This window comes from Cyrtonyx montezumae, unplaced genomic scaffold (assembly GCF_038088225.1).
Source record: "Cyrtonyx montezumae isolate F1298 unplaced genomic scaffold, pur_monq_1.0 scaffold_4, whole genome shotgun sequence".
In the NCBI taxonomy this organism is placed as follows: domain Eukaryota; kingdom Metazoa; phylum Chordata; class Aves; order Galliformes; family Odontophoridae; genus Cyrtonyx; species Cyrtonyx montezumae.
In genome coordinates, this window is record NW_027072045.1 from 19,950,097 (window position 1) to 19,977,466 (window position 27,370).

At 40.1% G+C, this 27,370-nt stretch overlaps 2 protein-coding genes across 3 annotated transcripts in view; one reads left to right on the plus strand and one right to left on the minus strand.

Moving 5' to 3' along the window:
- The window catches only part of LOC136055270 (L-threonine ammonia-lyase-like), a 32,554-nt gene extending 16,096 nt beyond the window's left edge, over window positions 1-16,458 (plus strand). For both annotated transcript variants that reach the window (XM_065746994.1, XM_065746995.1), the window contains 7 exons: window positions 2,673-2,838; window positions 4,032-4,128; window positions 5,012-5,087; window positions 5,693-5,818; window positions 6,976-7,143; window positions 7,446-7,503; window positions 14,598-16,458. In XM_065746994.1, the coding sequence (XP_065603066.1) occupies window positions 2,673-2,838; window positions 4,032-4,128; window positions 5,012-5,087; window positions 5,693-5,818; window positions 6,976-7,143; window positions 7,446-7,503; window positions 14,598-14,696 (790 nt within the window). In that variant the 3' untranslated portion in view covers window positions 14,697-16,458. The remainder of the gene's footprint in view (window positions 1-2,672; window positions 2,839-4,031; window positions 4,129-5,011; window positions 5,088-5,692; window positions 5,819-6,975; window positions 7,144-7,445; window positions 7,504-14,597) is intronic.
- Window positions 16,459-21,983: 5,525 nt separating this feature from the next.
- TMEM254 (transmembrane protein 254) lies at window positions 21,984-26,812 on the minus strand. Its single transcript, XM_065746203.1, has 4 exons — window positions 26,659-26,812; window positions 26,364-26,467; window positions 25,284-25,343; window positions 21,984-22,883 (listed from the first exon to the last, which is right to left on the minus strand). The coding sequence occupies exons 1-4, from the start codon at window positions 26,764-26,766 to the stop codon at window positions 22,763-22,765; spliced, it is 393 nt and encodes a 130-aa protein (XP_065602275.1). The 5' UTR covers window positions 26,767-26,812; the 3' UTR covers window positions 21,984-22,762.
- Between the last annotated feature and the right edge of the window lie 558 nt (window positions 26,813-27,370).

The following is a 27,370-nucleotide window of genomic DNA, read 5'->3' on the forward strand; positions in this document are numbered from 1 at the left end:
CAATCTTGTGGGTTGGGTTTTTTTTTATTATTGCTCACTGAATATTGGAGAGAAAAAAATAAAATTAAGAAGTGATCAGTGAAAACAACAGCAACCATCTAGGACCCTGTCCTCTTCTAGGATAGCACAGGTGAGGTTCAAGAGATGAAACACATTTATTAATCAAACTTGTTGCAACACTGCTGGGATAGAAAAAAGTGCCATTGTGGGTTCTCTGATCTCCTTAACCAACAATTCCTTCTTTCCTTACTGAAGTAAGCATTACATGACTTTAAGTCTCACCTGTGCATGTAATGTCCTGTAGCTGGGTGTGTCAGTGTCAGTTCATCCCATTTCTTCAGTGCAATTAAAATACCATGTTATGAAAATGAGCCTGCAAGTGTTCAAATAGGAGAGGGGATTTTTTATCCAGTTGTAACTTCCTGTGAAATTCCAGGAAGGAAATGTGATTTTCCAAGATGGAATTCAGTAATGAAGTCTACGTAATTGCTGCTCAGGTTACACTGGATTTCCAGTTTCTATACATGCTGAGTCAGGACCTGAATATAAACATAATCCAAAGATTGCCAGTAAATCACAGAGTACCTCTTCGATGATGTGAGAATGATTGTTTTGTGTGATATTAGGGTGCCACAATGAATTATTTATCTTCCTTCCTTGAGAGTCCAATTTTTTCTTGTGTGAATTTGTATCAAATACTGACCAGTCCTCCTAGTTCATTTCTGGCTTGGTTAGTCTACCTCTCTAAGAGCACCAGGTAGCTTTGGAGCCCTATATCTGAAGAACAGTGGACCAGAGCCTGCTAATTGCCAAGTCAGAATTTTGTTGTGAGCCTGCAGCCTTGCAGCCTTGCAGCCCATTTTGGTTACAGATATGTCACATATTTCAGACAGCAAAGGGACAGATTTCTAGCTGTCACTCAAAGATGCATCTTTGAATGTACAGTCTTCAGAATTATCTGCCCTTTTTCATTGCTCTTCCTTCAATATGATACTGACAAAGCAAGTTATCAATCACAATGCAAATAAAATCACTCATTATACTACAAGGAGCTGAAGACTGATTAGTGAACTGGTGTTCTAACTAGATACTAGCCAAAAAAAAAAAAGCATTATTATCTGAAACACTAATATCTACTAAGTCTTTATGCACAGTGCCTTCTTCTTTGGAAGCAATTTTGTGTTGGAGCAGTTCTGCTTGTAAATTGAGTATTCCGCATCTTTGCTCGTCTTTACAAGTCTCAATGGGTCCCAGAGTTGCAGGACCAGCTCTGCAAACTAAGATCTGAATCTTACTTGTGAATAAGACTCCGAAATAAGTAAATAAACAGGAGTGCAGCAATATATTTTATTACATATAGAAAGGAGGAGAGATCTCCTTCGGTATTTTGATAATAACTGAATTCAAGAGTTCAGTTACTGGTTACTCTGAAATTTCTTGTCTCTGTATGTCTGGTACAGCAGTGAGAGGTCATTATCTTCTTTTCTTTTGTGTAGCTATATTGACTCTTGTCCTGAAGGATTTGCTGTGTTCTACACATGTTGTTCTACACATGAAGTCATTTCTCAAGAGGGCCTTGGTATCCACTGGCAGCATTCTGCACTCCTGTGCTTGTCTTAGCAGTAATAAAGAGCATAGTTTCAGTACATGCATGTATTGGGTAAAGTAGATTAAGTGACAGCACTGGATCTGTAATCCTGTTTGGCAAGAAAAAGCAGGTTATACAGGCACGTAGGGGTCTCATGTCTTCCATTCATATATCATCCTACATATACAGCATTGCCAACATCTAAATAAAATCCAAAACATCTTTTAGGAATAGGGCCAAGTAAATCATATGACTGCACAGTGGGCTTTCTTTCAGTCTTTTGTCTCTGTCCTTACTCTTGCTTGTTAAACCCTAGTGAGAATTTTGGCAGACAAATGCATGGCTTATCTTTTCATTAGGTATTCCAGGGCAACATGAGAGCATTGTGTACTGACCCTGGCCTCTGAAAAGACAACTCTGGAGCAGTCTGTTTGGTACTGGCAAAAAAAATTGCTTGAATTTCATAAAAATTGCCATTTGTCATGAATGCTATCTTCCACTTAGAAGTAAAGAGGACGATACCTCCTCTTAAGTCTTTGCTTTTACTTTTGGCCATGATATTCAGAATTTATAAAGTTTAAGGACAAGATGGTGATGAAAGAATGATTTATCTTTACCAGCTCTGTAAATCCATGATATTGATAACAACAGAGAGATGGGCTCTTCAGCCTAGAGGCTATTTGGAGGGCCTACCTGGGGACAGACTACTCTACACATTCGCACTGATTGCTCTTTACTGCTTCAATTCTGGGACTCACTCCTATGTGAAAACTAGCACTCCTCTTAAGACCAGATGCACAGAGATTCAGGTGTCATGAAACACTCACTGGCCTGGCTGAACCTACAGGACTTGTGCCTCTGTATTTCATAGGGTTTTTGGTCTGTTATCAATGTTTGTCAATGGCACAACACTTTCATCCAGTAGTGAATGTCACTTTCACAGAGCATAATATAGCCATGTCAACTCCTGGCCTCACTGTGCATTTACTGATGTGTTTTTCCTGATGAATGATATCTTTAAGATCGAGCTTCTGTTGTGTTGAGAGCTGTGAGCCCTGCTGATCTGTGTCTTTTCTTCCCACAGGGAGGACAGTGCTGTGTACTTGTCAGGCCTGGGCACTGTGGGGCTGGAGATGTATGAGCAGGTACCCAAGTTGGACGCAGTGATTTTCCCAGCAGGAGGCCACTGTGGCTTGTTAGCAGGCTCAGCTGCTGCACTCAAGCACCTCAACCCACGTATTTCTGTTATTGTAAGTTCCCTCTCACCTAGAAAGAGTCGCATTTAGACAGCTTTCAACACAGATTTTATTTCAAAGACAGGAGTTCAGTGATCTGCTGGCACGGGCTTCCTATGCAGGGGATGGGGACTCCCTGTGGCCATGGCCTTTCCCTGCAGAATGGACTTGAGAGCCTGGGCAGCCTCCTGCCTTCTGTCTGGATTTAAGAAGTCTTGGAAGGCTCTTCTGAAGGAAATGAAATCCAGTTCTGTGTTTTGGATTGATCTTTTCCTGGAAAAGTTTGACCCTTAAGTTACCACAGTTCAGTGACCGCACAACTGTTGTAGGAAAAATTTCTTTAAGTCCTTGACTTAAACTGTTTTTTATTGTTTTGTTTTTTATTATGGCCAGGTAACCCAACTTGAGTGCAATTTTTTTCTCTTTTATCATGGATGCTTAAAGAAATTGAATTATTTGTGATCCAGGCTAGCTGGGCTGGTTTTGATGTGCTCGAGAGAGATATAAAGACCCATAATGCAGCATTGCCATCTTGGTTATGACAGTGCTGTGGACTTGCATCTAGAAAATTCTGCTGCTGTAGTTAATGGATGTATTTGACGTTGCTGATGTAAGGGAATCTCCCTTTGTGGGAAGTGACAGTAATTTATTTAATCATCAGACTTTTCCATATATTCTTTTCAAACACAATTCTCCTGCTTCAAAAGTGATGAGGAACGGGATAAAAAATAAATGAGGTGCTTTTTACTAATTACAAAATGGATATTTCATGGCTGTGAAATAGCAGAGAGATGCTTGTCCAAGATTTATTTTTCAATCAATATTTTCTGTGTGGGAATTCTTAAAATACTGTAACCAATTCCACCTCCCACTCATCCCATACGTGCGAATGAGTTTGGCTTTCACATTATCATCTTCTGCATGTTTTGTACTATTGAAAAACGATATGCTTATGAAGTTGAAAAGCTTTTTGCATTTGGTATTCATTTTCAATTCTGAAATTTGTATGGAAATTTTTCTAAAAATGTTCCCCATCCTTTTTTAAATTTAAAATGGAAAAGCTAAGTACATTTAGAATGTGAGTGAATTTCAAATCGTTATTACTTCTGATTCTAAGAAGAAACATGATGTAGTTTTTTTGGAGTTGACTTTAACAGTGACTTCTGTCATAACTTGAACAGTAACAAACTGTCATTTGCCTTCCCCAGGGGGTTGAGTCTGAAAGCTTTCCTGTATTGCAGCAGTCCCTGAAGGCTGGCCATCCAGCTGAAGACCAGGCTTGCAACAACCACCACTTTTATGGAGGTGAGAAAATGGGTTCTTACTTTGGATGTAAAATAAGGGCTGTAACTGATTTCACCAACCTCATCATGATCTTTACCAGTCGGTTTAAACACATTTAAATAAAATCTTGTCTGAAGAGTCACAGTTTCATTCATGGTGTAAAAGAAGCTTCTGTGCCCTCTCTGAGCTCTAGTACTACAGTAATGTTTGGGGTACATTTAGTCAGATAAGTACTCTCATCTTTTTGCTCTGCTCACATGCAGTGTCTTAGCCAGTGACGTTAATTGAGAAGCTCTTGTGTAGAAGACTAATTTATAAAAATGGCAGAAAGTATTGTTTAAATATTTAGACTAGCAGAGCTGTTGTCAGAATAACAGTGTTTATAAACAATTCAGTTGCTTCCTTATAATTTACATGAGAAACCTTCAGGTGCTGAGCAAATTAAGCATATCCTGTTTACCCAGTTCAAATACCCTGAAGCTGTAGGTTAGATGGGGGTTTTGTAAACAAAGCACACAAGTCCCTGTGCTCCCTTAGTTGGCTGACCTGATGTGGTTGCAAACCCACTGTCACTCTCAGTGGTTCTTCTATAAGGCCTCACTGCACACTGAGGTGCTCTGATTCTTCATTGACAGCCTCACACTGAGAGCATCTCAGTGTGAGGCCGTGTCAGTGAAGAGTCAGAATTTTCATAATGAGACCCCAAATGCAAAATCTTCCTGGGAGATTTTTGGCCTTTTGGTACTAAATTCATTTTTGTCAAATATAAATGTCAAGCAACCTGAGATCGTAGAATAGCAATGTGCTGCTCTCATCAAGGAAATAAAACAATGTCTGGACTCTAAAGTATGTTAAATTTTTCTAGAGCAGACAGCTTCATATTTTTGTATTTTGAAATTTGCAGATGTGAGTGGACTTTGCTTTGGCAGCAATTCTTTGCAGCTGACTGGGAAACTTGTGGATAAGGTTGTTTCTGTGAGGTAGGTGAAGAAAAACAGTGAAATAAGTAATATTATGGGAACGTTGCAGTATATGCTGTTCCTGACACCACAGATAGGGAGCCTGATTTCACATTTCTGATCCCTTTGGGCAAAACACTTGACTTGTTGCTAGTAACCCCTTGTGCTCTGGGTAGGACTTGTTCTTGTTGTGTTCTACACCACTTGAAAGCAGCCTTTGGTAGAAGTCTGCTCAAGCTTTGCATGTTTGAAGACTACATTTACCTATTGGGGTTTATCTAGTACAGTGAATCCAGTAAATAACAAAAAACAACAACAAAAACCCATCCCTGTCCTTTAATGATTAATAATTATTATTTATATATTTATTTCTATATTTATATTAATTGTATAACAGCAGTTATTATTTATTAATATTACTGTTAATTATAGTAATAAAAATAATCACAGTTAATAATAAGACTCTTTATTCATCTCCAGCGACACAGCTTTCTATGACACCACAGTGAGATCATTATGTTCTCAGCAGGACTAAAGGAGTCCCTTGATACATAAATGTACTGTCTTCATTTTTGGTTGCTTTTTGTTTTGTCTGTTTTGTTTTGACACCACTCTTTGGCTCTCAGAGAGGAGGATGTTCTCATTTCAATGCTGAGATTGCTGGAGTATGAACGAGCCACAGTTGATGCAGAAGGGGCCATTGGACTTGCAGCACTGGTTGCTGGGAAGTTGCCTGAGTTGAAGGGAAAAAGGTACAGCAGCTATTGCAAACAGGGCTTTATGGGGAGCTGTGGGGCTCAGTGCTGTCGTGATGGGAAATGGAGGAATGATATCCCCTGCTCCTGAGCTGCCAACGCTCTCATCCATGATACCTGCTTCAGGCTGAAGATAGCACTCACTGGTCATAAGACTGCTGAATGAAGCAGAAGTCAGTCTGGACACTGGACAATTCACTTGCCTGTATTCTCAATTGACTGGGAAAAAGGCACGACCCCGTTGACTTGTCAACTTGTTGCCTCTTCTCAGCCCACTCATGGAAGTCAACAGTTTGCAGTGTGGCTTTGCCGTGAGAGTAAGCAAACCAGGCTGTCATCTGCGGTCACTGGGTGACACCTGCCTTCCAGAGCCAGGAACTCCTGCCCAGACGGTCACTGGGATTACCCTTGTGCTCAGCATTAGATAAAACTCCTTTCTTACATCTGGGCTTCAGCACTTAAGACTTAAGCAGCTTGAGCCCCAGCTCTGGGCATAGTTTGGAGTGTATTTAAATGTACATGCACTCAAGACAAAATAAAATTTCCAGTGCACAGCATGGTATGTTGAAATACCACTGAGGCGGTTTCCCAGAAAAAGATGATGTGATCTGGCAATGAAGTTCAGTTCACCACAGCTGAAATAAAAGGGACATGCACAGGACTGGCTCTGCAGGTTATCAGGAGCTAACCATGTGGCTCTTCACTTGCTCTTCAAACAGTATTCATTTTACAAGGTTGAGATGAATTTAATTAATGCTTACAGAAAGCGTAGAGTGTGTATGATAGCTAACTGTTAAGAATCTTTAAGAATCTGAGACACCCTTTGTGAGGGAAAGTGCTGTTGTTTCTTAAATTTGAAACAGATCTGGAATTCTGCATCTAATTATTGCAAAAAATAAAAATAAAAAATAAATAAATCAACAAACACAATGTGAAGCAAAGATGATTTCAGATTGAGTTCAGCCAGCTCCAAAGGGTCCTGTGCCCTGCTCACAGCTGATGCTGAGGGCTAACAGCCCCTCTGAAATGCAGTGTATGTTTAGGAAAGAGTGGTCCTTGCAGATGCTAAGCTGACATGGAATACAGTCTCTGTGATTTGTGACTCTTCTGCAGAGAAAAGCTAATGGAAAATCCTACTTTCTCTCCTCTTTCAGAGTGGCAATTGCTATATGCAGTGGAAATGTGGACTTACATTTGCTGCAACAATGCATTGCTCGTGCCCTGACCCTTGAGAGCAGAGTGTGCAGATTTTCCCTGGTGATTTCTGACTGCCCAGCAGATGTTTCAAAGTTACTGGAGGTTTTGGCTCGGGAGGAAACAAGGTAAATCAGACTGATAAATGTGAAACGGAGCACAAAGGTGATTCGAAACTTGGTAATTTTTCCAAATGTCCTCTGAAGGCAAGTGTATAGGTTACTAATTTAATCCATGTTTTCTGTGTTCCATTTCAGAAAAAAAGTGTTTTTCCTTCATTTTAATTCCAGTGTAAAATAACTCCTGGAGCATGAAATGTGTCTCACACAGAAAGCTGCATAGTTATTGTCTAAACACAAAAGTAATTCTGTAATAACAGATGTTTGTAATTTGTGATTTATTTCTTATTTTAATCCCTTATTTGATTTAGAGTTTTGGATATCAGACAAGAACGCACATATGTGACATCTGAGCTCTTCACTGTTGAGGTAAGATGCACAATTCCAGGCTCTCTTGCAGTGCTGACATCCTCATGCTTATTCTAGGTATCTCTATATGACTATGGAGAATTCTGAAGAAGTCCAGTAGAGCATGCACAGTGACTTTCAGAGCAGTGTGATAGATAATTTTGCCTGTGTTATACAGCATCTTGCCTCACCAAGCACTCAACAAGGCATACACATACTACAAGACCTGTTTTACCTGCTATTGCAACACAGCCTGTGAAATACTCATTGCAAACCCTCATTACTTAAATAATTTCGTGCCGGAAGTGATGAGCAAGCTGCAGCACACATCTAGAACCTGAAGAGCCAGCTGTGTAGGCTGGCTGTAATTATCAAAGATCACTTTGCCATGCAGCCATGTAGAGAGCATCCATTACTCTTAAGGAATCCACATTTTTAACCAGGATGTCAGTTTTGTACCTTAACTTCAAAGAGTACAGAACCAAGTCTTTACTCCTTTGCTGAGTATTTGATATGGTAATGGAGAGGAGGTGTTATCAATTAATGTCACCTCTTAAAAGGATCGTTCACCTCCTGACATATCTCTTAGTTCAACTGGTTTAGCAAAGGTGTGGTTCCACTGGTTTCGTGCTGCCATCCAAGGTTAATCCGACTTAGTTTGTGAAATCACAGGTGGAAGTTTGGAAATTTTGCTAAAGTGGCTTATAAGTGGAATTCAGTTATGCTATTTGGTAAGAAAATTCTTCCATTTTCACATTTAAATCTAAGATGATAAAATTTCCCAGCTGGAAGAAGGCCATATTGAGTCCTGTATTGGGTATGAATTCACCTAAATCTGATTGGTATATTTGCTTAGAGATGTAAAGAATAAGCAGGCTAAGTAAGATCTGCTTACAGGCATAAGGAGTAGGTTGAAAAGGGAATATAGAAAAACAAAGAATAGAAGATTATAGTGAAAGACTGCAATGAAAATCATGGACACCTTCCAAGACAGGCTATTACCAGTATTCTGAGATGTCAGCATAAATCTGCATTGTTCTGTGCTGTTCCACTAAGATAGGCCTGCTCCCTGTTTTGTGTAGCTTGATAATGTGACACTGCCTGAGGTAGAAAAGTCCCTCTGACTTCCTTCTGCTTTTATCAGTCTGCAGCCTGTGAATGAGAAAAGTGTTGGCAGTATTCTTGTCTGCATTTCAGACGCAGTGCGTTTTCACTGACTGTCCACTTCGAGCAGTACTGCAAGAGGGTTAAAGGGAGCAACTTGTGTCCCAGAATAATTTAATTGGATTTTGGATTTGCATGATGGCTGTTAACCAGTCTGGGATAGGCTATTGGATAATGAGATATGAAATACAAAGTACTCATCCAGATTTATGGAGTTCCATGTCTGTGCAGGTAGTTCAGTCTGATGAGACCTAGTGAATTGTGGAGCTTTCATCTGAAATCATCTGAAAACTAAAACAGGGTGATCAGGAAAAGTTGAATATTGAATCTACTTTTAAGTATTGAAATTAATTTGCTCTAAGCTGGAGTAGAAAAATGCGTGTATTTTCTTAGTAAAGCTAACTCATGTAGGGGAATTTTTGCTTGTTTCCCTTGTTGCTTGTAAGATTCAAAGCCCCATGCTTGCAAAGCTTTTTGAGCACTTGCTTCTAAAACAGACCCACATAGAATTTAGAATCATTTTGGTCAGTATACATCAAAAAACATAAAATTTAAAGTGCATTTAAATCTGGATCAGAAACCAAAATCATTGTGCGTTGGACTAGTGGCATTAATAAGAAAGGCTTTACAGTTATATCCACTCTGACTTTAATGCACACTTTCAACTGTGGATATAGATTGTGTTTGACAGAGCAGTGCAGAAGTATAGTGGCTTATGTGAAGCACTAAATCAATCCTGTCAGGATTGTCATCTCTGTATTTAATCATCCTTATGGATTTACTCCTTCATCTTCAAAAGAAGGAAACTGGCCTTCAAAGTCACAGTTTATCAGGGATATTTCTGGAAAAATGCCTTCATGGATGAGTTTTTATTCACCTGGTATGGGCTGTGAGAAAATCCATGGTCAAAGTAGTAATGGCTTTCTAAAAGGAAGCTTTGTGTTCAAACTACTTTTTTTTTTTTTTTGCTTTTGGAATATTTCATTAGCAAAAATAACAGACATTAAAAAAAAAAATCCACAAACGCAGAAGATGAAGAGAAACAAATCTTTCAATATCTGTTCTATGGTCACACCAGAGTTCAGCTGCCACTGTGCTGTGTGCTGTGAGCAATGGAACTGGCAGGTCACATTCTTTGGAAGACAGGTTACAGAGCACTGGCACAGGCTGCCCAGAGAGGTGGTGGAGTCTCCTTCTCTGGAGATATTCAAGACCCACCTGGATGCCTACCTGTGCAACCTGGGCTAGGGAGCTGCTTTGGTAGAGGGGTTGGACTAGGTGATCTCTAGAGGTCTCTTCCAACCCCTACAATTCCGTGATTTTCTTTTGGATACTGCGTCTTTGCATCCCTAGTTTAGATCTCTTATCCTATGGCTTATGCTATGTTTCTGTCTTGCAGAGGACTATACCCTAACTTACCTGAGCAGATAAAAAAAAAAAGGCTTTCAAAGTCCCAATACTGAAACAGACAGGAAACTCTTAGAAAATCTACAAATAACAAATTTTGTTTTTACAGCTATTGAAGCAAGTTAGGTGGCCAGGAATATAGAAACAGTAATAAAAGTCAGAGCTAAGGAATAAAATCATTGAACATCACCAGCTAACTGGGAATAGTGATCTAATGGATTACCCGGTTGGTGTGAGGAAATCACTGCTTACCTCTGTGAAATCAGTCTTCATTTAACATCTTTCATACCCAGTGTGGGGAAAATACATTGTTTAAATAAATACTTCCATATTCACTGACTTAGGAGTTAATGAGCAAAATTTATAAGTGACTTGATAAGGTGAGATATACCTTTGTTCTGAAACTGCACAAGGCTCTGCTATAGTTTATCAGTTGGTTTGCTTAATGAGTGTCTCATATTTGGGCTCAGGAAACTCATCTGAAACAAAAAAAAATGCTTTAAGCTCATGACGTTTCTAGGAAAGTCTTCTCACCACTGTGACCTGCATGTACACAGGAGTGTTTCTGGAGTGGAGCAGCAAGCATTTGCAAGGTAGTGAGGTGCTCCAGCAGTCTTGCAAAGAAGCAGCCACAGTGGAGCAGTGTAGTTTTCCTTCTGCCCAAGTCCTGCTTGAAGTTGTGTGACTGTCTGGCCTCTTCCCAGCTCTGGTTATAAATAACTCAGAAGAGACGAGTCATAAAAAGAACATCCATCACCTTACTCCTCCCTCTGACTGCAACAGTATATGAATTCATAAATCAAATGGTGCTTTTTTGTTTGATAACATTGCACTTTTCCCAGTGGTGTGTGGTTTCCTGGCTCAGTTTGTGGAGTGTAATATTTGGTTTTGCGTAGTTTATTCTCCTCAGGTCAGAAGTCATTCAGTTATTTTGGGCTGTTCAGATCAATTTGAGTAAATTCCTTTAGGCTAACCTGCTTTTTGTAAAAGAGCAGAGGAGGAGTCCCTTGTTGCCAACATATTCCATGTTATTGGCCTCTTGGGAGAATATAGCCAAGCATGCAGCTGTTCAGCTACAAGAAGGATGCCACAATTCATAGAGCATATCCTGCATAACCTGGGGCAATTCAATGCTTCCTTGTTTCAGTTCCCCATTTACAAAATGGAGACATTTGGAATGGGAAGTCTGACAGTGTATTTCTTCTGAGGCACTCCAAAAGAATTCAGCCATTTTGTTTAATAGCATTCCACAGCACAACACTTCAGAGAATATCTTAATGCAACTTTAAAAATTAGAAATGCAGTTTGAGGAGGCCAAAAGTAGACCTGCCTGATTATTTTCTAACTTGTTAAATGCTGAGATGATTTGTTTCTGCTAGTACTCACAGGCCCAAACACGAGTGTATGACAAAGATAAGGGCTCAAGTTGTACACCCCAGTTGTTATGCTCTTTCTCAAGTCTTACATTGCACCAACAGTGAGCTCCTGGAGGCTGATAATCACATCATAAATATAAGTATTGCTGCCAAATACTCTTCAGTGGGCAGTAATCTCCAGTAGGATTTTATTGAATATTTCAGAAACTTATCCAGTTGTTGATCATCTTAATGCAATTGTAAAGCCCTGCTTTACTTATAAAACTGAAACCTAACATCAGTAAATGACATTATCGTTTGCAGCTCCAATGATTCGCCTACAAACGGCTTAGGCTTTTGCTAAGCATGGTGTGTAATGAATAATATGTTACACGAATTGCCCAGGACTAGCACCTTAGAGGAATGTGAATATCCTTTCTAGAATTAAAGCAATGAAATACAAAGTTGCAGTCAGTAAGTCCAGATTCCCACCCCATCGTCCATTATTTGTAGACCTGCTGCGAGAAAAATCAGGTTAGTTCAATTCTTAGGCTGTTGTTTTAAGTCTCTACTTTTTAAAGCCTTTATTATTTTCTTCTTTAAGTTCAGCAAGAGTGCAATCTGCAAGAAGAGATATTCATAAAATGCACTGAATTATTCTTTTTAATACACAAAAGAAAGTCTCTTCACAAGTATGCTCTTGCAGTGAGAGCTCTGTTGAATCAAATGCCTGTCTACTACTTAGGTTTTTGAAATTGATTTAAAGTCACAGACGCCCAGACAAGTTTTTCTTAGCTGTCATGGGTTATCTTGTCTGTAGTATAAGAAATAACAGGCATTAGGTTAAATAAGGCCATTTTGTAGCACTTACTCGTAGCTCATCAGTAGGTTGGTAGCCTCCTGTAGCTAGCAGCACCTAGGTGAGTACATACACTAAAATAATGAGAAGACTCCTCTTACACCTACTCACAAGTATGAGGACTGCCCTCTCGGACACCCATGTAAATTAACCTTCCCAGGTTAGGTGAAGAGTGAGGAGTTCTGTGAAGATAAAATCTGCAGAGTAAATTGGCATAATCCACACAGGAAAAGCAAATACTCATACTCCATGTACTCGCCTTCACTGATGCTTAGCTTTGTAGCTGTTATAAAGCAATCACATCTTTGTTCCTATTGGGAGCAAATGTTTTCTGTTCCTTTAATAGGCACATGGAAAAGATCAGGTGAATGAATACCTGGAGCTGTTTGGTGGTGATGGTACATTTACAATACACTACACCATTTTGATAGCCATTGCCATTTGCTGGACACTGTTCATACACAGACCAAAAAGGCATTATTTATCCAAAATATTTACAAGAAGTCTGGCTCCATCTCTCAAACACTTCCTGGTTTCAGTCATTAACAGAAACTAAGGCAGAGAGGATTAGAGTTAGCATGATAAATCAATTTTTTTTCCCATGCCTTCTCCCAGGGCAGGACAGTTGCCTTCTACCAGATAATCAGAGCCAAACCTCACAAGTTCATTCTGGTTCCTAGTGCAACAATTGATTTGCTCAGGACCAAAGAAGCAGGATGGCTGAGATTGGGGTTATTATTATTATTTACAGTTCTCTTAAAGATATGGTTGAATAGCTTTAGGTATTTTGTATGAAATGTGGAGTGGATATTGAGTATCTGGAACTGTGGTGCCAAGATATCCTGTAGATCCTTTTCCCAGTCTTTGTGTTCTGTCTTCTTCCCACATTATTAATCCTGTCCTCAGTGGCTGTCCTTTTCTTGAGACAAAATCCCACTTTTTTCAGAGACAGAAATTAGCTTCTCCATTGTTCCAAAGAATGGCAAAGTAATAGAACTATGTTCAGAAAAAAGGAGGCGAAGAATTACAGAAACAGTAGCATGGTTTATTTCATGTTAGACTTTTTAGACTTGGTTTCCTAATTAATTGAGCTCACAGCTGGTTCTCATTCAATAGTTCTGCTAAAGGCTTATTGTTATTTTAAACACATTCCAGGAAACATGAATTCACAAAGTTCTTATTTAGAAGTGTCCTCATAAACACATTCAAGTTGAGACGATGTTTTTCATTGCCTTGTTGCTTTCTTTAAAGGATGCGGTTCTGACAGGAACGTTACACATGGCATTTTCCTCGAGCAGTCCTCTGTTGACTTTATCATGACTAGTGATTCTTCTGTGCTCTGTAGATTGGCCTTGTTGATCATCTTGCTGCAACTCATCTTGCATCCCTTCCATTGCTCTGTGGGGTCTTTGTGGCACTTTTTGCATCAGTGACAATGGCAGCAGGGTTGGAGGCAGCTTAAGTTAGTCATCTGGAGTGCTCATTCTGCACCTTCACGTTGGTGTCTTACCTGTGATAAAAGCCCCAATTCTAGACTGATGTAATAGGAAAGTAAGCATGTAGAAAAACAGATGAAAGGGGTCAAAGAAGGATAGGAAAAAAAACGATATTGAAGTTTTTGTCCTCAGTGGTTGTGTGAGTGGATTGTCACTGTGGAGGAAAGTGGAGAAGAGAGACCTCTTAAGTTCTAGTTTACTAGGGTTTAGTTTGATTTAATGGCAGAGTAACTGTAACAGAAAACTAGAAACGATGCAATAAGCAAGCAAAGAAAATTGGAATGAAACAGTAACAACAAGTGTGAATAGAAGAAACCAGTCAAAATGCTGCAGGGATGAATTATTTGGGGATAAGATCACAAGAGAAGAAGAGGAGAATATGGAAAGTGTGAAAGACAGAGGTGCTGGAACAGATGCTGCCTAGAAACGTGGCAATAACGGAAGCAATCATCAGAGGTGTGGGAGGCAGCAGTAGCACCAGGTGCCTACCCCAGGGAATGGACAAGAGTTGCTGTTAACCTCTGCCTCATGGAGACCAAGAATACTGAAGTATTTGCCTGGGAGCCAGCAGAGGAGATCAGCCTGTCTACTTCAAACTTGGAAGGCAACAGAATAGGGCAACGGGAAGGTTTTGAGATCATGCATTGGAGCTCAAAGAGTTCCAGAGTTTCTGTAATGTTAGTTTTCTCACATGTGTAGATAGAAACTCCGGAGTTTTGCATTCCCTATGTCAAACTGATCATTTTTGCTTTTACGTGTGCATTTTAGGACTTAGTTGGAAATGCCTTTGTCTGAGAATGCTGTCATCAGGAATGCTCCTAATTCCTTTTGCAGGTCACCTGCACTGTGGAAACCAGAGACAAGATCCACACAGCTCAGCTGCGGAACGCACTGCTGGAACGCTACCCCACAGCCACATGGACAGAGCGATGACGAGCAGCACACGGACAGGGCTGAGGTCCTCACACAGCTATTTTGTGGAGCACTAATCTTGAGGCATTCAGAACAAATATTACATTTCAAGGCTGAATGCTTAGCAAATAGTTTCAGGATATCTATTTCCTACTCAAAATATAGCACATGTCCTTGGAAATAAACTTGAAAATCTAGCTTTGCTGAAGAACACGTAATAGTTTCTGCTAGTGTTGGAATTCTCAGCTGGCTCACTGTTTTTTGGTTAGAATCTAGAATCCTATGGCATCCAGTAAATAAACAGAAGGCATTTTTCTTGATACTTGAATGCAAACTCTTCGGTGATCTTTTGATAATGATGCCACCACTTAAAGTTATGTAACTCCTTCTGCTGGGTTTTCCTATGTTACTAGTATGATCTTTTCCATTTCCAAGCCAGAAGCAGTTCTTTATTTGCTGAATCTGCTTCAGGGAGGACATGTGTGTGGGCGTGCGAATGTATTTAAGTTTGCATAAGAACTCTGCTATTATGGAAAAATAATATGCTAATAAAATGCAATATGAAGAAATTCTTGAAAGATAAAAGCCAATACTGTACTTTTTCCTTATTTATAAAGTTCCAGAACATGTTGCAAGAGTTAAAAAAAAAAAAAAATGAAAAAAGAAAAAATTGTGAATATAATGAGACTACCTATACAGAAAGAGTTCTCCTCCCTGCTTTTTGGAGACTCACTGTTAAAACTCGACAATAAAATGGTGATGTTTCGTTATAAAAAGGGATCTCTCCACCCTTTTGAGTTGTATAATTAGAATCCCACTGATCATCTTAGTCTTCCTAAAGCAGACTTGATCCTTCTCACCTGACAGATTAAGTGCCCTGTTAAGAGTGAAATATATTTAAGGACTACATGTTACTAAGCAAAGGCAGCTTAGGAAGTAGAGGAAGCCCTAGTCTTAGGCATGTGGCTAATGCAATTAAGAAAGAACACATTGACCTAAATACCATTTTTATTGCTAGAGACCAAGACCTACTAATACTGTAACATAACGGGATGGCAAGAGATGTAAGTGAAATTCATTAGAATGCCCATCTCCAAGTGTGTGTACTACAGCCACCTTTCTAGTCTATAACCAGTGACGTTTTTTCTAAGGAATGAGAGACTATTTGACCTTTTTTATTGTGGCTCGTGGATAATTAAAAGAAATTCACTGCTCAGGTTTATTTTTGGAAGAATCATGTTGACTTGTACACGTAACTAAGAAATTATTGATACCCCAGTGGTTATTTTCTTTGCCTTCTTGCCAGCAGCAAGTACAGTGTTTGGCCACCAGAACAAGTTCTGTAAATTACAGCCTGTGAGAGAGAGGGTAAGTCCTTGCTTTTAGTCACAAGAGTTTAAGAAATCTGTATAGAAACACATGATGACAGAATACATATTGTGTACCATTGTTACCATTGAAGCAGGTGATGGACCATGTCCCGAAAGAACAGTATTGGGGAGATACAAGCACTAGAAATAAGGGTCAAATTACCCATTTATCTTCTCTGGAAAATTACAAGGATGTCCTGGGTATCTACACAAGAAGAAAATGAGACTTTATAACCAAAGTTCTCAACAGTGGCCAACAGCTTTTGCTGTCTGAATTCTTGGTTTGTTCTCATGCATCATCCTGGATTTTACTTGTCTACAAACTCAGTATTAGTGATCTCATTTCTAATCACAGGTAACTGCATTTCTCCTACATTCACTTAACTGGGATGAGAGAGATAAGAGATTCACAACCAAAACTCAGTGCACTTGAGAATTCCTGCATGTTCTCAAAACTTTGCTTTGTAAAAAAAAATGAAAGCAATATCTGTAGGTCATTTAATATGCCCCATGTGACACACACAGTTTTGTTTTCTTTTTTTCTTTCTTCCTTTTTTTTTTTTTTTTGTATTAGGTACGACCATAAATTGTAGCTTATTCTTCAGCAGCAAACTCGTTAAAAGAATGATACCAGAAGTGATCTCCATTCTATGCTGCTGCTCGGCAGGCCCATTGGTTTTAAAGCTAAGACGAAATACTTCCAAGGAATAAAAAAAAAACAACAACAAAGGAACGACAGCAACAACAAAAAATGAACAAACCACCAAACATTTAAAGAACTGTATGCAATTGGAAATGATAATGAATTATCTGCTGCTAACCTTTTGGCATTATGAAATATAACTGGAGTGTGATGAAAGATCTATTTATATATTTAAAAATGTTTCATTTCAAAAACAATTTTTATAGAGAGTGTTCCTATGCCTTGGAAAACAAAAAACAAAAATAAACCAAAAAAGCCAAATGATTATGATTATGTAAAAATACCTGCGAGATCTTAAATCCACAAAATTTAAGCACTGTATTTATTTGAAAAGTTAGTAAAATAAAACTATGCCATCTCAGCAGTGAAACGTTTGCCATCCTCTCATCAGATGGTACTGATAGCAGCATTGCCATAAAATGTCAGGGCTCCTTTTTCCCCTTTCTCTGCTGTTGACATCGGCATGAGATCTGCATCTCAGGCAGGCTGAGGGTTGCAGGGAGGTGAGCCCAGCCTGGCAGGACTGTTGGGCAGGGCTCCTCCTGCCCTACATGAGAGCATGGCTGCACAAGCATCTCTCATGGCAGGCTTGGAGAGCATCTCTGCTTCACCTGCTGGCCAGCTGCAACTGCTGCCTTGCTTTTATCAGTCTGTATTCCTGGGCTATGTGCAGAGGTACCCTGGGCTGAGCTTGTGTGGGTGAATTAAGCCCATGACATCTGGTTTAGAATCATAGAATCTGTCAAGTTGGAAGGAAATTGTAAAAGTCATCTGGTTTCTTAGGTGAATCAGGCTTCAGAGATACTCATCGTAAGTATTGCAACTGAACTAAACCAGGCCTTCTGTTTTAGGATGTAGCAAATGCTGCCAGGTAGAATATGTGTTCCGGTCTCCAACGGAGAGGAATGCCTTGACCTGGTTAATTCTGCTGGAGCTAAGCTGCTTAATGCTGGGAGCAGCTCTGTGATGCAAGATTGGTTAGGGCCAAAGCATAATTTCTTCCAAGGACTGAGGCAAACAAGGTGTATCTTCCCTTGGAAGTCTCTCTTCCCACATGGATTCCTAATTTCTTCAGCCAAGGCCTCTGAGCATTAATATCTAAAACTTTGCCAGTACGTGTTCACATAGCATGAGGAACCATTACCCCATGTATCCTCACAAGCAGTCTCTTGCATTCAACCTATTTATGGAAGATTTGGAAACATGTTGTCTTCTCATTCCAAAATGCACTAATTGTATTCAAAATGCTACATCAAACTTTTGCCAGATCCAAAGGTAGGCATGTGATTTAGTGATCAGAAAACAAACAAGACTCCTGGGTTGGGCTTAAATTACTGTCGTTTATTTGATGGCCTTGGAATCTTCAGTCACCTTCTTTGCCATGAGTTTAACTATAAATGGATTGCTACGTATGGGATATTGAAGTCTGCAGATTTTTTCGACTACAAACCTTTCTTTCACATGCTCCTAACTTATTTCTTCCAGTGGAAGTCGAATTCTGCTGAATGTCACACGCTCCTGGGCGTGTCTTTTTCTCTTTGGTCAAACACACTTTTATTTTTATTATTTTGTCATAGGTAAATAAAGTTACAGCAATAAAAAGTTTCCAGTGATTGGAAGCATCCTAATAAAATATGAATGTAATGAAATAATTCAGTATTAAACATATATAACAAGATCCCTATGCCCAACTCATCTGTGTCTCTTTAAAGAAGAGCTGAGGGCAGGGCAGAGGTGAATCAAGCACACCTGAGTGCATCCACAGAAAGGATATGAGGGGCCTGCCCTGCCCATAGGAGGAAAAAGGAATTTCTGGTGAAGTTGTGTGTTATTATTATTCTTTGTTTTGTGGCAACTCTGAACGTTTAAAACCTTTTGTGCAGGTGAGTGTTAGTTTTCCTTTTTTGTTTTCTTTGTGTCTAGAGTGTCTTTAGAAAGAGACTTTGACTTGTGTTGTTTCTGAAGTCAGTAAGTTGGTGTCCCTGTCTGCTTTCTCAAGAGACACCTAAGAGGCTTTTCTTAAAGAGAAGTTTGTGAACACTATGATAAAAGATACAACCACATTTCTTTTGCCTCTCCCTTCCTTGTCCCTCGTCATTCCTGTGCTGTAATTACATTTGGTGTTGCAGGGGACTTGCCAGGCTGTGTGCTCTTGTACAGCAGCAGTTTGTGCTGTAACTGCCTCTTCTCTGATGACCACTAGTAAAGGAAACGCTGAGGGTTTTGGTTTTTTCTCCTGTTTTTTAAAACAAGCCATGGCAGTCTCTTGACCTGTTCTTGCAGGCACTGGTCTGAACAAGCACCCTACTGACAAGATGAACTGAATGTATGGACCTATGGCCATGTGTCAGTATTTCATTAAGTCTTGAAACAAGCTGAGTCGCATACACGTGGAGAAAAACCTCTTTACTTTAAGGATGAAGTTCGTTTGTTGGAAGGCAGTAGGATAAAAATTTATAGCCCAGTATTTAAGAAGTAAAAAAGTGATATGTATTTTTAAGCTACTTAGTTGTAAGCAGTGAAGTGAGACTGATGGCCTCGTTAATGAGTGCTTGTTTACAACGGCAACGTAATTAATAAGTGTGAATGGATGTTTCCCTCTCATTATTCACACAGGAGGTATAAATAAAGAAGGAATGCATAATTTGAATTCTCTCTTGTAAAAACACTTCTGCATTTGTTACATCTTTCTTTGACAATCTCAGATGTACGAAAGCCTTGAAATCAGTGAGGTGATGCTTTTTAAAACGGTGTTCCTCTAAAATCTCCTGTATGTCTGCAGAGGGTCTGCAACCCCTGCAGCTCATAGCCAAGAGTATGCCACAGTGATCACAGGTGCTAACACTTCGAAGACCCTGACTGCAGCAGTCAGATTTCCTGTTCTCTACAGCTGCTTGCTTCCCCTGTGTTAACTGGGCTATGTTACCATGCAGGAAACCAGCTATACAGTCCCAGGCAAATTAAATGTGTTTAATGAACTGCCACTTGGTGATTTCCAAAGTTGCCTCCATTGTCTTTAGAAGAATCTAGGTCAGTATGAAAGAGAAGCAGACCAAGGAAACACCCTGTGATTCTGAGGCTTTTTTCATAACTTCCTTGCAAAATGAGCGACAGCCCTGAAGACTTCAGCAATAGCTCTTGTGATCAGATCTCACCGTCCTGTCTTCGGGTTAAAGAAAAGGTCTGAGCTGGGTCCTCATGCAGAAAGTGCAGCTCCTACCTAGTGTCATCAATTGAATGAGACTTTAAACAGTGATTTCTTAAGCATACTGACCTGGAGATTACTCTCTGTATTTTAAGAAGCGCATTGCACTCATATCCCTATGCTTCCACGTGTTATGTTTAGAAGGTGAAAAAAGAATCTGGGTAGTTTCAGAGTTTTATTCTGAGGTGAAGTTACTAAGCAATCACAGCATAAGATCATTGTTATAAGTGATGTTAGTTGTAGATTGTGTGAATGTTTTTTTTAACATGCAAGTAAAATAAATAATATTTCAGTAAATGCTTACAAATAGCTGTTACTGTTACCTTGTGTTTTCTTTCTGCTCTGTATTATTAGTGTAAGTATACATAGCTTCACACACTGGTTTTCATAGGAAGGATTTTTTCTTATAGTTTCAATTGTAAAGGAATGGTTAAAGTCCATTTACTTCTATTCAGCAGTATTATCCATTTGCTTGGCAGAAATATCCATCCTGAAAATCTTTCATAATGTCAGCTTAATTTTCTTGGTGGTTTACCCTTTTAGTGGTGCCTTCCTGTAAGCTTCATATGGTTTTCCTTTTGGTAGGAAGTAACACTTTGAGACTTTACAAAGGACTAACATTTGCAAGTGTTTCCTCCTGGAAGGCTGGATGGGTTGACTGCAGATGTGGCAGCCTAAACTTTGTGCTGCTGTAAGAAAAGAAGGATCCATTTCATACATTTCTGTTGCTTTTCCCATTTGTTATAGAAAGTGTATTTTGATCGCATTGGAAAGAATTACTCTGGATGATCAAGAGTAATACTTCATCAGGATAGCCTGGAGAAATGCTTCTCCCTGGTCGTAGCTGATGCTGTTGTTTTGCTAAAAATTTGTTCCAGCTTGGAAATAGCTTGTAATAGAGGCAGTGGTCTGTCGACTACCTATTTTATAGCTTGCATTGTATTGAGAAAGCTTTTCCCATCCTCTCTGTAAAGGGAAGCCCTTCTAATTGAGTGGAGTCCACAGTAGGCTGCTAATTGCTCAAAGCTGTGATCACTTTTTATTCCAGAACGCACCTGAAAGGATCTGACAGCTGTGGCAGCTGGCAACACAAGTGCTTGCTCTGCAGACTGCTGCTGGCAGGGCAAGGTAGAGGAATAGTTCTAACTTTATAGCTTTACTGATGGAAAGTGAGTAATGGGAAACAAAAACAGACAAAGTTGTCTGTTAAGAAAAAGCTGATGTTATGTACTCCAAGTATTGAGATTAGTGTAAAGATAATGACTAGTTACGTGAAATGTACTTTATACGTATACTTCCACAATAGACTAAAAAGAGAACAATATTTTTTACATCTTTATTAAAGGATCACAGAATAAGAATAAAAGTTACACAGGGAAATCAAACTTAGGTTATTAATATTCCTGTGGTTAACTAACCACTAAATATACCTTTTGCTTTTCTAAAAACTGTTACTGGAATCAGATGGTCATTGGGCAAAAAAAAAAAAAGATGAAAGCTGCTCCACCATTTAATGCTCTTCATTTCTTTATGCTTTTAGTACAAGCTAAAAAGCAAAAACCTCAAGTACCTCCTGTACTTACTAAGACTTCTGTATCAGACTTCTTATAGTATAGCACAGTCCATACATACTACACAAGGTACATGCTTGCTTTACTGCCTCAAGGAGCTTTTCTTTTGAACAAAGTCCATGTTTTCTTGTCCTTTTTTTTCCAGAACAGTAGCACCATGGGTAGTGTGGTAAAACCTCTCCCCAAATCACAGTATTTAAAATATTAATTACTTCTAAAAGTGTTAAAAAGGAGAAAAGCCAATTCTGGTTAAATACTGAGAGGTGTGAAACAGACAGTAAGATAAAAGGGCTCATAAGACATACTGAAAATACTTCGAGAGATGCTTCAGATGGCCTACAAACCAAAGATTTCAGAACCTGAACATCTGGCAGACAGAGTGAGTGCTGACTTGTTATGTTTACTTCTTATTCAATCATCTGAAACATTTACGTTTTGGAATGTTTTTTTTATAATAAATTAGTTCTCATAAAAGCTGCAGGATTCTCACTATGCTCTACAGAGAGTATACACTACACTAACTCAAAGATTAAAATCTACATTTGAAAGATGAGGTCATGCTGCATGAAGTCTAAGGCACATGTATTAAACCAAGTTAAAGTGCTTTATGTATCTCAGCTCATCGCTGCACCTCAACCTGAACTTGGTCTTTTAAAAGACTTGGTCTTTTTAATGTGCCTGCAGCAATAAAGTAGTCTGTCCACTGTTTAAGTAAGCTGACAAAACAAATTTCACAGACCAGAATCCAACAAATCCAGAAAAAGCTTGTAAAAGGTCCTGTAGAAAAACTGCAGGGTAAGCTTATATCCTGCCTCAGAAGAGGTGTAAGTTGCTTTGTGGCTGTAAATAACTATTTCTGTTGTAGAAGAAAAATTCTCCCCACGAAAAGGGCATGTGTGAACCACTACTAACTAATGTCTGGGACTTTTCTCACCAATGACAACTGGAGTATACAATCTATGTCAAACAGTGCAAGGGAGCAACCTTTGTCTCTTGCATAATAGAGAGAATTAAACTTTGGCAGTGCCAAGACTGACAGGCTGAATTTCTACCAAACCATCCACAGGGCCCTGCAAATTACAGCAGAGTTTCTTTAGTAAGACAGAGTTACTTTGGTAGAAGGGCACTGCATCATGTAGCAGGAATGTAACTTAGCTAATTACAGCTTCTAAACATATGAGGTTCTTTCCTGAAAAGTAAGGATGAAGAATGTCAGGAGAGACCTCTGTCACAGGCTTCTAGTAGTACTTCTTGGTTGGAGGTTTGTAAGACACCAGGAGACCAAAGGAGGCATACCCAAACAGAAGTGTCTGAATGAACCAGTGAAACTGAACTGCTGGGTCAGTGATGCCTTTAGATCTGCAACAATAACACAAGCATAAAATGTATCAGAAAGCTTAGTCTTGCATGCTAATTAAAGAGGTAAGGTATTTCTACCTAACCTTGATACTTCAGACTTGATTAGAACATTTAATCTCAGATGCATTTCAAACTGAAACTTATTTCCTAAAAGACAGTGCTAGTTCTTGTGATTTTGATGGAGTATGAGCTGTCAACAGAACAAACTTTTAGAGATCTTGTGCATAAAACTTCCTCAATAATATTCAGTCTGCAGCTTCAGTCTGTGCTGTTTGAAATAAGTTACTTTGGAAGACAAGTTTACATAACTCAAAAATCAATAAATTAGACAAGCTTAATACTACCTTTGCTCTTTATCACAAGTCCATGTGTATCATCTAGCTACAGATTCTAAAGGTAGTCTGTGCACTACCAAGGCAAAGCTGAAAACTGCTCAGGTGGGACTGTGCAATATAGGATGGCAGAGTGCTGTTGCCTGAATTTGTGGCTAGAAAAAGGGGGGACTCCAGGTGCCTGACTTGATTTATGTCAGTTTTAAATTAGTATATGCAAATGTTTTCTTTGTTATAGAGAAAGGACTAGTAGTGCTATAAAGAACCTGTCTGCAAGCTGACTTATGCTCCACTAAGTACATTAGGGATGTGAAGCAATAGTAACTTCAGCCCACAGTACCATAATTTTACCTCTTAAAAATCGAATCACGTAGACAAATACCTTTAGTAAGGTCATTCTCAAGAATGTCACACTTCTTTTTTTCCTTGCATTTTGTTGTTGTTGGGAATTATTTTTCACAGGAAAAAAGTAAAAACATGAAAGCTGATAAAACTGATTTCACACTTCCAGAGAATTATGTCAAGCATAAGCATAATTTTAGAAGGGAGCTCCCTCTACTGACTTTTGCTGCAACAATTTATCTGTTGTCCCTACACAGACAAACTGAATGTGTAGTAAGTACTGATTAACACAGCACTTCTCAATTTTAGTTCTTGATTTTTTTCTTACCAGCTGTAGGAAAATTCTATAATCCTAACACAGTGTTTCCAAATGAGTGCAGAAACTGAAAAACTAGGTCTCAAGAACTTTACATGCTTGTATATAAAGCAAGCTTGCATGAAGAGACTGTGTGAAGAAACATAGGCCAAAACGCAATGAAAGTACTACTGCTAATTAATGAATTTATACCTCCTCGCTCTCTAGTTCTTCCTCACATCTTCTTTGTGATGCTCATGTGTAGATATTATCTCTTTCATCAGTAAACAGTGTTTAGTGCTAATAGAACCACAACTACTTAGTTACCTACAGAAGCATGCCTCAACAGGACGTGGGCAGGATATCCATGTTCTCTTTCTTACGACCTTTAACACTTGTCCACAGAAACTTCATTACTTAGCTTTTTTGCAATACATTCACTTGGTATTATCAACAGTAATGAAATTCCCTCACTCTTAACATGACCTTAAGTGAATACATCAAAAAGCTTTCTGCAGAACCAGAGTTAAAGCTTTAATTTAAAGCTATAGCTTAAAACTGGATTTTGGTAAACAGTTAATCATTAGATACCGTTCAGAAGGCAGAAATTATGCTTGAGAACCACTTCAACTAGCTTTTAGTGGAACAAAATCCCTTTGCTTCTAATAAGAGGTGTTATCTGAGAAGCCAGGGAGAGGGTCTTAATTATAGTTGGAAAAAGTTGTCAGTTTGCCACTGTGAAAACTTCTTGACATTCCTCCGCAGAGTGACAAGAATCAACACAAAATATGAGCATGCAAACTAATATCTGCATTCTTCTGAATTACAAACAAAAATAGAAGGAATAGGATTCCCAAATGACCTGTTATCCCAACTTATGATTTGGTAGGCATTAGATACTCTCTTCCACAGACCTGCATATATAACTAGATCTTAAGCAATCCCGAGTGGTGGTATCCAAGTGTATTTTCACAATACAAATGCAATCTATTTCAACAGCTAACTAGGAGTCTCAAAATGCTGATGAGGTAAGACCTGATTAAACACCTACCTATTTTTTCCCCCACTATCTGAAGTGCTATGACATCCAGCATCTGAACCAACAATAAGAAAAAGAAACTATGCCCATTATGCAAAGAGCAATTCTCAAAAAACAATTGCACAGAACAGCATATTTGGATGCAGCCAGACAAGCTTCGGCAGACCTTGCCACCAGTTTGGCAAGCTGCCACTCCCTATTTTTGCTGTCCAGCACAGCAGTAACCACTTGTGGAAGACAGCAAAGTATCGCTCCAGCAATAATTTTATCAGCACCCTCAGAACTAATGTTGCTCCTGACAGTCACCAAAATCAGTTTATAACTTATGTCACTTGCACCAAAAATCCTTTCCAGAGAATTTAAGGTAAGAAGTAGGGGAGAGATCAACTTACTGGCATAATTTTATACCATACAAGGCTTCTACTATGTGAATCAACCAGGATACATAGAACCTAATAAAAAGAAAACACATTTTATTTTTTTTTACATTAGAGGAAAGACTATTGTATTCAAGATCTACTATGCAAACAATGACAAACTGTAAGCACTGCAAAGTCACAACACTTTAAGCTGGAAAGCAAGGCACTGCTTATCATAGAGAGGAAAAATAGACTGTTGTCTTAAAAGAACCTAGAGCCCTGAAAGCTAGAAAATATAACTGAAACTCATACAATATACCTGAACTTGCCACTCTTGAGTACCCACTGCACATTTCCAGAAGTTTCAGTACTTGGTTAAGCCAAGTGCTTACTGAAAGCAGTGGGTTACAGTTAAGTGTGCAAAACCTGTCATTTTACCTACAGAAGTAATTTTAATGGTCCTACAGTGTTAAGGAAACTTTTAAGGATACACTTCTACATGTATAGGTATAGTTCAACTGTGTATACAGACTGAGAATATATAATGTGAGAATTACTTCAACTTGATCTATTAACTTTCATATGAAGGCTGTGCAGATATCCAATTAGGATCAATTCATTACCTTGCTAAAGCATGGGATGCTCTGTGCGAAGATGAAGGCCATCCTCTACGTGATGTGTTGTAAAATAAACAAGGCAATCTGAGGTTTCCCTTAAGGGGAAGTCAGCAAGTGAGAGGCTGGGTTATAGAAAAGTGTTTTCCAGCTCTGAGGATTAGGCTATTTGAGTAAGAAAGTGCAAAAATCACTGTTTTTAGAAGATAAACCAAATGTGAGTTTACATATGGACCGGTAATTGTCTCCTGAAGTATTACCTGTATGTTTTCCTTTCTCACTATAGTAAGAAAGTTGCCGAGCTGTAAGCTGAGTTCTTATGCTTCCAGCCTGGCCTTACAGCCTGCCTCATCTCCCACATGCTCACTGCCCCACACCCTTAGCTGCAATGATCCTGACAGCAGAGCTGCAAGCATAATTAGCTGCTAGGTTACAGGAGAGCTTATTAACGAGGCATCAGGGACAGACAGACAGCTCCGTACAGCCAGATGGCACTCACCCATAGCACACCCATTTGTGGTGGTTATCCACTAAATAACGAAGAAAGTTACCAAACAGTCCCAAATAGCTATAAGGGATAGTTGAAGGGGACAGCGTGACCCACTGTGAAAAGAAAAGAAGTATGATTAGGGTTCAGGGTAACCTTCGTGTCCGCAGCCTCATCCCCCCAGCCCCGTACGCGTGCCGCCCGAGCCCGGCTGTCCAACGGCACAGCAGCCACACCGACAGGGCTGCGTGACTCGGGGTCGCCCCACTCCCGTCCCCTCCGGCCGCCCGCGCCCCGCCGCCCTTACGCCCAGCAGGATCATGCCGAAGATGATGGCGATCATCCAGATGAGCCGCGAGCGCTGAAAGTGGCAGCTGCCATCGCGCACCCTCTCCGCGCCCGTCGCCGCCGTCATCGCGCCGCCAACCGCCGCGCCGGGAGCCGCCGCCGGAGCTAAGGTGCGGAGCGGGGATGGGCGGGGCGGGGGCGGAGCGGCCGCAGGTTCCCCCGTGGGCCGCCCCGTGACGGCGGGTGCTGTGCCGCGTCACTTCCCCGCCGCTCGGCCGCCCTCGCGCCCGCCCGCCGGGATGTCGCTGCTGAGCCCGCGGCGCCCCCTGGCGGCGCCCCCTACACCAGCGGTGCAGCAGCGGCCCCAGAAGGTCTGCGGGAAATCTCGGTCTGCAGCCACGGCTGTGGGGAGGTCTGCCTCCACCCCAATGCAGACCGTTCCACCGCTGGCAGCCCCACGGCCACGGGTGGCAGCCCTGGCTGCTGGCTGCTGTGTGGGAAGTGCTGCCCACACCACCTGCCAGGCCCTGCTGGCTGGAAGAACTCTCTGATAATTAGTGTATGGCTGTGCTCATCGCTTAACTTCTTGCTACTGGCAAACGCACAGTTTCTCTCTGTCTGTGGGCCCGAAGGTGGTGTTCTTAAGCACTGCATCGAGTTTGCTGTGCATGGGGTGGGAGCCAAACGGCATGCCAGGCACTGATGTGCCCGTGTGGGGTGGCCACTCCTTC

Excerpts from the sequence above, each read along its gene's own strand:
- TMEM254 (XM_065746203.1), bottom strand. The coding sequence starts at position 26,766 with ATGACGGCGGCGACGGGCGCGGAGAGGGTGCGCGATGGCAGCTGCCAC. Across the intron at positions 25,344-26,363 it reads CACAAATGGGTGTGCTATGG|GTTCTATGTATCCTGGTTGA; the intron begins GTGAGTGCCATC and ends TCTTTTTATTAG. Across the intron at positions 22,884-25,283 it reads TATGGTATAAAATTATGCCA|ATCTAAAGGCATCACTGACC; the intron begins GTAAGTTGATCT and ends TTATTGTTGCAG.